This window comes from Puma concolor, chromosome F2 (genome assembly GCF_028749965.1).
Source record: "Puma concolor isolate L17-30 chromosome F2, mPumCon1.1.hap2, whole genome shotgun sequence".
Lineage (NCBI taxonomy): Eukaryota > Metazoa > Chordata > Mammalia > Carnivora > Felidae > Puma > Puma concolor.
The window spans coordinates 62,617,822-62,631,651 of record NC_141684.1 but is presented as its reverse complement, the minus strand read 5'-3'; the positions used below and the strand labels follow the sequence as shown (position 1 = coordinate 62,631,651).

At 38.9% G+C, this 13,830-nt stretch overlaps 1 protein-coding gene across 16 annotated transcripts in view; it reads right to left on the bottom strand.

Annotated features, from left to right (window-relative positions):
* EYA1 (EYA transcriptional coactivator and phosphatase 1) overlaps positions 1–13,830 on the bottom strand; it is a 354,818-nt gene that overhangs the window by 137,569 nt on the left and 203,419 nt on the right. For 11 of the 16 annotated variants that reach the window (XM_086695354.1, XM_086695345.1, XM_086695346.1 and 8 more), the window contains one exon: positions 6,284–6,361. The exons of 4 other annotated variants lie outside the window; for them this stretch is intronic. In XM_086695354.1, the coding sequence (XP_086551480.1) occupies positions 6,284–6,361 (78 nt within the window). Of the gene's footprint in view, positions 1–6,283; positions 6,362–13,830 lie in introns of those variants that run through there. One more of the 16 variants, XM_086695361.1, reaches the window with a different exon arrangement.

Below are 13,830 nucleotides of genomic sequence, written 5' to 3'. Positions count from 1 at the left end.
GTTGAATGAAGGAGTCAGACCCCAAGAGTTACATCTTTTTACGAGCAATTAAAAGACAAAGAAATCCTATTTTTCATACATGACATTTCTTTCTCCTCTAGAAGCATTCCTGTTCCTATTTCTAATTTTCAAACACTACCAGACATCGACATTATATTGATGACCATTATATTATATGATCATTATGTTACATGATTATTTGATTATATTATATGATCAACATCATATTATATGATCAATATTATCAACTGGCACTTCATTTAACAAATTAATAACAAATATAGACTTTGTGGAAATGGAAGAAACAGAAGGCAAAGATATTTTGTAATCCCCAAAAACATTCTTTTCAACCTCAACTGCTCTTAATACATTTAGATCACTAAAATACTGCTTTTCAGTGGTAAGTAGTAAATGGGCAGAACATCATTAAATTTTAAAAACATAATAACCTTGCCATTTTCAATTCGGCAACATGCCTTTGAAAATCACCTGCTCTCCTCCAGTCTCCCCATATAAGGATACCTGGGGATTTCCCTGGAAAAGAGGGAGCTTCATTGCCTCCTTAATGCTTTAAGATGCTCAGGTTCCTTGAGGCACAGAGGTGAGACGGCTACCACCAATGTCAGCAAGGCTCCAGTTCGTCTTTATCCTTGCTATTGCCTCAAGACACCCAAGGTTGAGATGTGAATGAAGTCATCATGGAGAAGGAAGCAGGAGTAGTGACCACAGAGGTGAAGACCGTTTTGGAGTCAAATGGCTCAGAGATCGCTTTCTCCAGACTTCTCTTTTTCTTATAAACCCTAAGTCCCATTCACAACTGCTCCAGCAGGCCATGATTTTTACATTTTCACTCAAGAAAGACAGAAAGAAGGAAGGAAAAAATCCCTAGCGTACTCCATCCCCTTCTCCATTGTGCGACATGGAGAATCAATCTATGGAAAACAAGATCCCCTATAGCTGCAGTCTCTTCACCAAACCTTCCTTCCACCTTCTGCTAAGCCTTTTTCCAAGGACCTTGCTTCTCCTGCAGAGCTTCTTCCAAGTAGATCCTACTCATTCTCTCAGATTCCAGATATTACAAGAGACCTGAAAAACATATCCTCACTGCTTTTTCTTCCAAACCGTTGTTGTTTGCTCTCCCATAAGGCCTTCCTTTCCTAAGATTTATGGCAATTCTTAAAAACTTCCATGAATGACCCACCTCTTAAACATGGCCTCGCATTTATCAAAAACTTTAATATTTGACTATATCCGCTAACAAGTCCCAACGTTGTCTTGGGTTATGTATCCAACACTTCTCTCATTCCATCTAGGCCTCAACTCTAGTCTTCTACTCCAACCATCAAGCTCAAGACCACATTGTGAACCTTCCCCCCGCCCCCTGCCCGCCCATTCCACAGTCTTGCACCACAACAGCATCAACCAATTTATTTGTTTACTTAACATTTACTGACCAGCATCCATGTGCTCAATTCCATGATGGGTGCTAGGACTATAACTGTAAGCAAGCCAAATAAAATTTCTGTTCTCATAGTGCTATGGGTTAGCAAGAGGAAAGATAATACAAAGTAATTTTAAAAGTAGTGATGAAGGCTGAAGAAAGGAAGTACAGAGGACTGACTACGGAAGCATGTGGTAGAGGTCTGAGTTTCGAGATTAAGGAAGAAACATCCTCTCCTTCCAGAATTTTCTTTCCTCTAGTCTCATCTGTTCTCCAACGTTACCATAGATGCAGGACCCCTCGACAGCCTATTTTCTCTCAATTTGTTATCCCTTACCTTTGCTTTAAAAAAAAGAAAAAAAACTTCGAGGATACGTGAATAATTATTTTAAACTCTTACACCTGTCCTTTTGCTTCCACATTCTTCCCTGCCTTACCGGAAAATCCTTAAATATCATTTTTACCTGAGCAGCAAAACTCTCGTAAAGAAAAACTGCTCTGCCATAAAGGCTCCACATTCATCGTTCTACCTTTGTTTGGACTCGGGCTCTATTGCCAACCTTCTTTTATACTCCAAGCAGCCTCGGGCTTCCCAACTCCTCATGGCATCTATTTCATTCTTCTCATTTTTTCAAGCTCACAAGCCTATCACTAACAAATGAGTTGATAGCTCAAAATGAGTTGCTTCAGAGGAAAAAGTAGAAGCCATCATTCATTCATCCATTCACTCATCTAGCAAATATCTAAGTGCCTAACTTTTTAAGTGTTGAGGATACGAATGAACAAAGCGAGCCAAATCTTCGCCATCACAAGCTTACATTTTGGTGGGGTGAAAAGCCACCAATAAAACTAATACACAAGTAAACGATACACTTTGCTAAGGGCTGTGTTATGGTGGTTAGCATGTTAGAGAGACTGGAAGCCTACAGTGAGAGTTTTGCAATACTGAGTAGGGTGGTCGGGGTGCCTTATAGAGAAGGTGATATGAGAGCAAAGACTCCAGGTGATGAAGGAGTCAGGCAGATAGGTGTACAGAGAGGTGCCCCAGGCAGAGGGATGGTCACGGCAAAGGCACCGACTGCAACATGCATGTCTGGCATGTTGAAGGACTAGTGGGAAGCAGGCAATAGGTCTGATGGGGCTCTTCGCTATTACAAAGAATCAGCATTTACTCGGAGATGAATGGGAGCTACCGGAGGGTTTGAACAGAAGAATCAGACAGGAATTCCCTTAACGTAGTGTCTCGTCCTCCACTTCAAACGCACGCACGTTAACTTCCATTCCATTGTTCCGGATGTTTCTGTGGAAAAGTTATTCCTTTCTCTAAGGCGATCCACTTCTGTTTTGGATTTAAGCCACTGCTGTCCCAACAGGGACCTCCCTCCATCAGTTCTCCCCATTTTGCCTACACCTATCACCCCTACCTCTGTAAAGTTTGTGTTGGCAGCCAAAACCACTCTTTCTAAATGCCATCCTCAGCCCCGTATCTTACTTTCTAATGGACTACCTTCTCTTCTCCTCTCACCGCTTACGTACTTGAAAGACACTTTTCTCCTCCCTGTCTCCACCTTATTGGTTAAATCACTTCCTCACCTTATTGGTTAAATCATCCATTTATTCCCTGAACTTATGACCACATAGATCTGCTAGGAACTATGCTGGCAACAGAAATGGGGCATACAGGCAAGTGGGCACATGGGGAAGTAAATCACTACTCACTGAAACTGCTGTAGGCTAAATCTATTGATGTTTCTCATGGATATTTTATTTTTAAAGGTTATTTATTTTGAGAGAGAGAGAGTGAGAGAGAAGCAGACAAGGGCAGAGACAGAGGAAGAGAGAGAATACCAAGCAGGCTCCACACTGTCAGTGCAGAGCCCGACACAAGGCTTGATCCTATGAACAGTGAGATCATGAGCTGAGCCAAAACCGAGAGTCAGATGCTTAACCGACTGAGCCATCCGGGTGCCCCTCTCATTGATATTTTATTTTGACATAACTTGACACTTGAATAAAAGTTGCATATAGAGTAGAAAAAATTTTCCAGATATTGTTTACCACAATTCCCTAAACACTAATGTCTTAGTAGCTTAGTCCGCTAGTCCCTTTTTCATTATATAAGTGCGTGTGTATAAATACATATATCTCATTTTTTTTTTTTGGAGTTGCAGATATGATGCCCCTTTGCTACTACCTCAGTGTATATATTTAAGAACAAGTTAGTCCTTTATCACAGGTTATCGATATCAGGAAAAATAGCAATGAAATATTATTGTCCATAGATACTTAAAACTTCTCTCATTTCAGTACATGACTTTAAACTTGCACTTCAAAATTACTACTTTTAAAAAGTATGAATGCTACAGACATGCACTGTAAGATATTTTTGAAAAAAAGCAGAAGGGATAAAATTCAAATTATATTCTATTATCCAGAGAAAACCACCATTAATTTGTATACCCATATACAAAGAAACATAATGTTTAAAAATAAATGGATTATACAGAGCATATTACTCTTGTAACCTGCTTGGTACAAAACCTTTTGTTACTCTTTTTTTTTTTTAAATTTTTTTTTTTTCAACGTTTATTTATTTTTGGGACAGAGAGAGACAGAGCATGAACGGGGGAGGGGCAGAGAGAGAGGGAGACACAGAATCGGAAACAGGCTCCAGGCTCTGAGCCATCAGCCCAGAGCCTGACGCGGGGCTCGAACTCACGCACCGCGAGATCGTGACCTGGCTGAAGTCGGACGCTTAACCGACTGCGCCACCCAGGCGCCCCTTTTGTTACTCTTTTGTAACCTGCTTGGTATACCTACTTGGTATAGTTAACATTTCCTCATGCCATTCAGTTTTTTCAAACCTATTTTTAATAGCTGTATCCAAATTTCTCACATAGACAGCGCTTCCTTGAAATTCTTCCCTGCCTTCACTTGCAACTCAATCCTCTTCCTTCTTCCCCAGTTGAAAAAATCAGTGTTTTCACTTTATCCCCTGCCCATCTCTCCATATTGGTCTTCCCGGGATTCTGTCTTCAACGCTGTTTCAGCCCACTAGCTTTAACTCTCTGCGCGCTTCCAAAATTTCCATTCTAGATCTTTCCCAAGCTCCAACATCTCTGAGTGGATGTTACCTCCCACTCGACATGCCCCAGAGGGAAGGTACCACCTTTCCTTCTCAGTCATGCTTGTCTTGCATTCTGTCACCTTAACCTGTCTCTGCCTCACTCACCCCTTGTGCTCATTGGTTGCTATGCCATAAATTCTACTTCACAAATACATCTTAATGCATCACTTGTCCACACCATTGCCAGCACCTCCTCTCTGGTATTAAATGCCAGAAGATTTTATCTGGTCTCTCCACTTCAGTTCTCAAGCCCCCCCCCCCCAACTCCTGATATAGTCTGGATTCTGTATGGGAACACAATCATGCAACCCGCTTTCTCTGATGTCTCCTACTGCTCTCAGGACACAACGCAAACATCATGTGGAACACGCAAGCCTGGTCAGACTCTATCCTGACCCTGTCCAGCATGCTACCATCACTCAAACTGTACACACCAGGAATGCTGAACCACTGACAATTCTAAATTCTAAATTCTCGGTGTCTTGGTCTGTTCCCATGGAGTTCCATCTGTCCAGCTTCACCCTCCTCATATTTTCTCCCTCCCCCTACCCTATGTGCTTTATTCCTACTCATTTTTTAAGGCTGAGTGAAGCCATCATCTCTCCCAGGAAACCTTTCTTGCCCACCTCATCCCAACCTTGTCTCTGTTGGGTCCCCTCCTAGGTATTCTTGGGGATCTCTTGGGTTCCCTCTGGAAATCAAACTGTAATGTGATGATCTGGTTACCTATTCAACTCACTAAGCCTCAAACCAGGGCCACTCTCATGTACCTAAGAATCCATAATGGCACCAAGCACATTCTCTGGTTTAAGTTGGATTCTAGTAAGTGTTTTGTAAAAGAACTCATGGGCATAACACCTTTTTGTTATTTCCTTATTGCTTCCATCTGGTATCCTAAGTATAAAAGTTATACATTTGTATTTCATGCTATATCTATGTATAACTCCTTTTAGTTGTGGTATGCATTAAATAAGTGATCCTGAGAGCTGGAGTAAGTCAATCACAAATTTATGTAAGTATAGCATTTCCGTTTGAGAGGTTTTAAAAACACAGCGGATAATATAAAAAGGGTTAAAAATTTAAGAATTACTTCTGATAGAAATAATTTCTTTATTGAAATAGTCCAGTCTGGGTAATCTGGCAAATACATAATCACAACCTCACAGTTACTTTAATATCACAATCACTTTCCTATCAGTAATTTCATTAACAAAGATGTGAAACTTGTTTGTTGGAGGCAGGCCTTGTTAACGTGAAAGAGATCAAAACTAACTTAAGGATTGAAAGCTGCTTTATAAAGTGTTTAATTAGATCTATAGTTGACATGACAGGAGGACAGTTTCTAAGACTCCTTAAAGAGTACCAGAAGCAAAATTTTGCCTAACTAAATATGCATGATTAGAAAAATCATACAAATGAGAGAAAAAGGGAAGGAGTCACTAACATAAAGATAATTTAGTAGAAGAGAAAAGAAACAAAACCCCTTTTGATTTTGTCTTCTTGATAGGATATCAATATTTTCAGCAAACACTTCATAACATTGGATAAAAAGAGAATTACAAGAATGGGACTCTGCATAAGGCTCTATTACATTTATATAATACATACACACATGCATATACACACAGATATATACTTGATATATCTAACAGTTTCAATAAACTAAGAAAAACTATGTTTTGTATTAATGTGAAAGTCTAATATATATTCCTTACCTGAACCTGAGAAATTGTCTAAAGACCCGTCTGCTGTTGTTGAAACTATTTCACTGCTGCTCATTGGCTCTGTTTTAACTACAAAATAAACAACATATATCATATATCCAATTAATAGTTTTTGTAAAGGCATGGTGGAGAAGTTATAACATTCAAAATAGTTACAAGAAAATCACTCTAAAAGCCAGTCTTTTAGTATTTGAATGTAATTCAGATTAACATTTGTAATACCATTTTTACAAAACATACGCATGTTAACTGTTTTCTGCTTAAGTTAACAATCCATTGTGTCAAGCTATCCTTTAAAAACAGAAACACTTTAAAAGTAGCTAAATGCGTTACCTTACATATTTATTGAAATGCTTACTAACAAATAACTTATATCTTAACATTTATATGATGTGGACATGAGGTTATTTCCTTGGGTATGTAGCCATTTGACGAAACAGAGCCAAAAAGCCATGATACTCAAGGACAGGCACATGCTTACGTGTGTGAACACACACACACACACACACACACACACACACACACACACACACACACACACACACCTCCTAGCTATCCAGTATAGCTGAAAAACAGAGTGCTCAACTTAATGGATCATTACAACCACTCAGTCGTATGTGGCTGCCAATTTATCAGTATCTGATGTACTTGGTACCAAAACCACACTAAATGTAAATGAAGCAGAAATTAAGTTTTCCATTCTAAAAGAAAACCAATAACAGACAGTTTGTCAAAAACATATATGATCTTTAGTAAAGCCCCTTGGGGCTGTAAACTAAAAACATTTAGACTTATGCTGTGAGTTATTGAAAGCAATCCACTCCACTGACATAGTCATGGTATTATTGACCCCTATCAAACGGAAAAGCCAGACACCTCAGAACATTTGCCTTTTTCCTCAGATTTAGGTTTTAAAAAAAATGAAGAGAGAGTATTATTGCTTTCCTTAGAAACAACTAGTGAAGTGCTATCATTGAGATTTGCCTAGCCCACTTTGTGGAAGTTTTACACCCCCACTAATGGGTTTCCAGAAAGACGGCAATAAGATCTTAGGGGCTACTTAAAAATCAATAACATGTTTCCCAAAACGAAGGTCCTACCAAGAGAATATTTGGGGTGGCTTCTCTTACAAGTAAAAACATTCTGAAATGGGGAAGAACGATGGAGAAAATGCAGCTTTTCCTTCTCTCAACATTGACAATTTCTTATAAACATCAGGCAAATAACAAATTCACCCTCTTTGACCTTTGAATCTTTTACTAATACATAATGAGTGGTTTTCAAATAGATAACATAAATAGTTGCAGCAGATAGTCACTTACAAAAAATTAACTATTTAGGCTGCTTCTAAACACATGAAAAATAAAACCAGGAAGTCTAATGGGAATCACTGCAACAGATTGTTTTCGTGTAGACCAAACAATAGTGTCACTGAAGTTTTCATTTTTCCACCAGTTGTTTGGGGTTAGAAGTCTTAGTTGATGCTATTAAATTCTGACACAGGCCTGTATTTCCCTCTTCTCTTCACACCTCCAGGCAACCTAATGATCTTGTTCTTCATAACCATTATACTCCCCTAGATTGTGGAAAGTAGGTCCTCTACTACTGGTACACAGGTCCAAAATTTCCTACCCAGTTGTCCACATCCTAGCTTTCCTCCCTGAAAGAACAACTCATACAGCACCCTGTACCTATAAAGCAATAGCTCTATTTCACCCTGTACTGGACAGATTACCACAGGGATCTGAACTCCAAATCAAATACCATATACTGATCAAAGACTACAATCAGGCCCAAGGGGAACAGGTCATATGAAGTGCCTCCTACTGTCAGACTATGGACGTCATGATTAATCCTTTTAAAGAATTCTCCAAGGAGGCCTCAGAGCACAATTTACAAGCTCCCTAGTTAGGTACTGTCTCGTTTCACATGCAAAAATTGAAAGCAAAGGGACTAGGAAATTGTCCAAAGTCACACAGTAAGTGGCAGAAATGGGAATTATTTTTGCATGTTTTCAATCCCAAGGCTTGAAGAAATGACAATATGTGGCACTTCTCAACAATTAGCACTACTCTACAACAAAGCAAGGAAATTGAGGCACAGTGCCATACACGGTGGATATAGAGGGAAGTAAAACCCCAGGAGTCCAGATCCTCCTAGAGTGTGAACACTCCCAGGCTAATGCACTCACTAGGGGATCTCAAGTAGAAGCTCCTCATTCACTTGCCTGAGAAAATGGTGAAGAAAAAATTTTCCAGTGCATAGGGTGTTAGCCCACATTACTTCTAAATCTTTACCAAATCTAAGATCTATGATTCTACAGATTGGATGATAAAATTACTTGGCGAGAGCTTACTATACCAAAACCACTCCCACTCTTATACCCCTAAGACTTACTCTAGCTATTCTCCATATTACTAGCTTAATCGAATATAGCTTTCACTCCCAGGAGACACATTAAATTATACTTGAAATTCCATTAAAACGAAGAAGGAAAGGAGGAGGATATTTTTTCTTTTAGGCCCCAAGTACATTAGCTTCTGCCATTGTTCAAATATACTCATCTATATACTAAGGAATAAAGACTCCCTTTTCCTAATGAGTCCAATTTTTTTTTAAAAGGCTCACTGTTGAAGAGGATGTATATAAAGTAACTACCAAGATACTCATGATTTTATCAGGTACTGGAACTGAATACTTTGATCACCAGGGACCCAATGCTAAAGAGACTGAAGATTTATTGTGATGTAAAACAGTTTCTGAGTGAAAGCCAAATAAAGAGAGACCACCTCCTGAGTTGTTGTTGCCAAGCATACACCCTCCAGAAAGTTAAAAAGACAAGAGGGATCTCCAGCCACCAAACTACCCATCCTCACTCGCGCTATCGGATTTATAAATATGCCATAGATTACAGAATAGATCACCTCTCCAAGGCTCAATTTTTTTTAACTCCTAGAAAACTAAATACCACCTCTTGAAATTTTTAACTCTTACAGATTTAAGGTAGTGTCACATCTGAGAACAATCATCCCATCTAAGCCACCTATCTGAAAAGAAAACTCTATGAATCCTCTGTTCTCTTCTAAGTAACTGTATGATTCTTTTATCTCCACTGTACATTTTCCTTCATTACAGGATTTCAGTCTGGTAGAAAACAGCAATTTTTATTCTCTTTTGCCCCCATTCAAGAGTCTGTCTTCATCACTCCAGTCTTCAATCTTCTATCTGATACTTTAAGGACCTGAGTAGGTCCTTAAATATTCTCTAATTATTCAGAAACTCCCCTTTGCCTCTTTCATCTTCACAACCCACTGCCCCCCTCCCCCCTGCAACTCCTTTGCTCAGTCATGTTCTCTAGGCCTGTACTGTACAGGGCAACGTGCTACTCTCCAGGGCTGCCACAAACTCTCATCTATCAACATCTTTGAGCTTTGGTTTTGGAGTCAAAGAATCCAGTTATCCGCTTTAAGACTTTATAAAAGTTATTTGAGCTCTGATCTTAATTATCTCACATACAAAAATTTTTAAATGACCCCTACATTACAGGAATGCAGTTAGGATTCATAGTTTGTATGTAGAGTTTGGTACGGTCCATGGTTTCAAGCATGTGCTGGGGGTCTTAGAACATATTATCCACAGATGAGGAGGGACTACTGTGTAAGTTTTCTCCTATAATCATCATTAGTCCTGCCTTCTTAAGTTACATTCAAGTTACCTTGATTTGATTTTACTGTATGATTGAATTTGATTTTGGCCATCTTGAGGAAAATGGCCTTGCGTTGGCTCTTAGGCAAGTTGCTTGACTTTACATTCTTAATTTAGTTTTCAAAGGATAAACTTAACTTTAATGTGAAGCTCATATATAATAGATTGTATCCCATAAGAAAGACTTTGATTTCTCCTAATTAAAAGAGATACTTTAATGACAAAGTGACTACAAAAGTATGACCTCTGGACCTAGCTAAATGATTTCTAAGCATTTTTTTTTTTACCCTCTCCTGAGTATGTTATCCCCCACTTAACAGATAAGGAAGTTGAGATACACAGAAGTTGAATAACTTTTCATACTGTTAATAACAAAGCTAGATTGAAATTCAGCTGATAATTCCAAAGCTGGTGCTTTTAACAGTCTTCATTTGAGATAGCTCCCTGGTAGTATTCCCAGGAGAAAGGCATTTGGAGCTACTACTAATGATGGTGGCAAATATACTTTCAGCCCCTACTTTAAACCAGGTACTTTGCATTAATTTTTATGGATCCTTACTACCTTTTTCATTTGTGCACTGGTACTAGACTTGCTCATGAGAATGTCATGTCCTTCCAACTTCACCAGCCCGGTCTGGAACCAAGAGCTGCTACCTTAGAGTCCTGTGTTATCTCGTACCAAGCATCTTTTTCGCCAGGCTTTAATCCTCACTTTGGCAAGTCCTTATTTTTCATTCTTCAACTGCTATTCTGGATTGTTGAGCATGGAAGATGAGGCCACAATTTGCCCGCTGACCAAATTTGCTAACATGTATGCTTTCCATGTTCTTTTGACTCATCCTTTTTCTTGACCAAACCTTTTCCATTTATTGTGCCTGAAATAGTTTCTATGGAGTCTTTTCTACCTACCTCAAGCCTCCAATCCTCACCTCATGCCCCATCCTCTTCAGTACATGCCCTAACCAACTATTTGATAAAGCATGTTAAAGCTACATTCAATCTTTCTGTGGTCTTCCTGCAACATCTCTGATTCCTACTGGTTAATCTCAGTGGAGGTTTCCTTTCCTGTAGTAGGATTTAACCTTTTACATTTTTATTCTTACTGCCACTTACATACACTCTTTGCCACAAAACTCTATTATGTGATCTCCCAGAATCCTCAATAATTCCATCTCAGGAGGTTACTTCTTTTCTACCAACAAAGACAGACAAGTCTGAGATATCACCTTATACCTGTCTGAACGGCTAGAATCAGAAAGACAAATAACAAGTGTTGGTGAGGATATGGGAAAAGGGGAACCCTCGTGCAATGTTGGTATGAATCTAAATTAGTGCAGCCACTGTGGAAAACAGTTATGAGAGTTCCCCAAAAAATTAAAAATAGAAATACCATATGATCCAGTAATTCCACATCTGGGTATTTACCCAAAGAAAACAAAAACACTAAACATAGGGCACCCTTATGTTTATTGAAGCATTATTTGTAACAGCCAAGATATAGAAGCAACCCATGTGTCCATGGATAGATGAATGGATAAAGAAGATGTGTTATGTGTTATACATACATGCATATATACATTATGTGTATATACACACATATCAAAACTGCATATATGTATAAATATGTGTGTATATATACATGTATGTGTATATACGTGTGTGTGTGTGTGTGTGTGTGTGTGTATTACTTACTCATAAAAAAAAATACGAGATCTTGCTTTGGGACAACATGGATGGACCCAGAGGGTATCATGCTAAGTGAAATAAGTCAGTCAGAGAAAGACAAATACCATATGGTTTCATTCACATGTGGAATCTAAAAAACAAGAAGAAACAAAAACACAAAGCAGAAACAGACCCATAAATGCAGAGAACAAACTGATGGTTGCCAGAGGGCGAAGGGAGTAAGGAAATAAACCAAATGGATGAAGGGGAGTAGGAAATAAAGGCTTCCGATTATGGAATACATAAGTCAGGGGAATAAAAAGTACAGCACAGGGAATATAATCACTGGTATTTTTTTTTTTAACGTTTATTTATTTTTGAGACAGAGAGAGACAGAGAATGAACAGGGGAGGGGCAGAGAGAGAGGGAGACACAGAATCTGAAACAGGCTCCAGGCTCCGAGCCGTCAGCCCAGAGCCCGACGCGGGGCTCGAACTCACGGACTGTGAGATCATGACCTGAGCCGAAGTCGGACGCTTAACCGACCAAGCCACCCAGGCGCCCCTATAATCACTGGTATTTTAATAGTGTTGTACAGTCACAGATGCCAGCTACACTTGTGGTGAGCACAGCATAATGTAGAGACTTGTCGAATTCCTATGTCGTACACCTGAAACTCATATAACATGATGTGTCCACTATAATAAAAAAGCAGGTTTCCCTTAATTTTTAAAAGGCTTTTCTCAACCATGAGACTTCTCTCCCTTTTTTCAGCACCAAGTTTCCTACAAATCTGCCTGGATCATCTACTCTGGATGAGTAGATCATCTGGATCACCTACTCTGTCTTTAGTCCTTTCCATCATCCCTTTCTTTATAGCTGTTATTTTACTAAAAGGACTTTTTTAATTGCCCAGGTCAAACTATTCCCAATTCTGATTTTCCTTAATTCTTTCACAGAATGGGCTTTCCTCTTTTTTTTTTTTTTCCATTGACCAATACAACACGCAACATTCCCCCATTTCCCCTTCGTATCTCTCTTGTTTTCTGGATTTTCTTCCCTTTGCCTGCTCTGTGGTTTTATAATTCTATGCCATTCTTACCTATTTCTCTAGTCTTTCCTTGCCACACATTTTTAAAAAAATCATCTTCATGTACATGACTCCCAAATCTCTATCTACCTGCACATCTTTTTCATGGGAACCACATCCCAATTACAGAACACCTTCACCTGGATCAGGGTGAAACTCCACCTACTCCAACATAAAATATTCATTTTGTCCCTCTGTAATGGTCATGTCATCTAGAATGAAAGTTTCCTTTTCACCCCAGTTTCTCCCAGATCCCTTCACTTCGCACCCTATTGCCGCATCTATAATTGCCACCACTCTATAATCTTTCCCAATCATTCTTGCTAATTTCACAGCCACTATCCTAATTATATCTATTCTCCTGTAAAAGTTGATAATTGGCCTTTCAGCCCCTGCTCTTTCTACTCTAAGCAGAGATACTGATCTCTCCATAGCTTAGATTTGAGGGAGTCACTCCTTGCTCTGAGGTCTTTAGCTCTCCATGTTCTCCTGAATTAAGCTATTAAGTTACATCCCTTTCTCATGTTTTTAAGCCCCACCCCCCTACACTCTAACACCAAACTGTTTCCTTTTTTTGGCTTTACTTCTCTATTTAACAAATACTAACTTACAAGAATATAACAGTATTATAAAATACACAGTTACATCTAATTGTCCTAACTTTTCTGTGTGACACCATTATCCCATTTTACAGGTCATGAATCACAGGACTGTATATATTCAACATTTATACCAAACTGGCCTACTGAGATCCTTAACGCATCCTCAAACCCATGGTTTTGCTAATGTCTTTCTCTCCAACATTAAACATTCTATAAATTTCCATCTGACTAAATTACACAATTCCTTAAAGGTTGAACCAAAGTCCTGTCTGCTTTGTGAAGTCTTGCCTGACCTACTACTCTGGACTGATTTTTCTTTTCCATGAGCTACTAAATGGGAATTTATACCTCCTTCAGAAAATACATCCTATTCTACCTCATTTTACGTTTCAGCCTTATCCATTTTAATATATTATAAATGTCTTTATGGTAAGAACTACATATTTTTGTAGCTCTACAGAACTTGATACAATGTG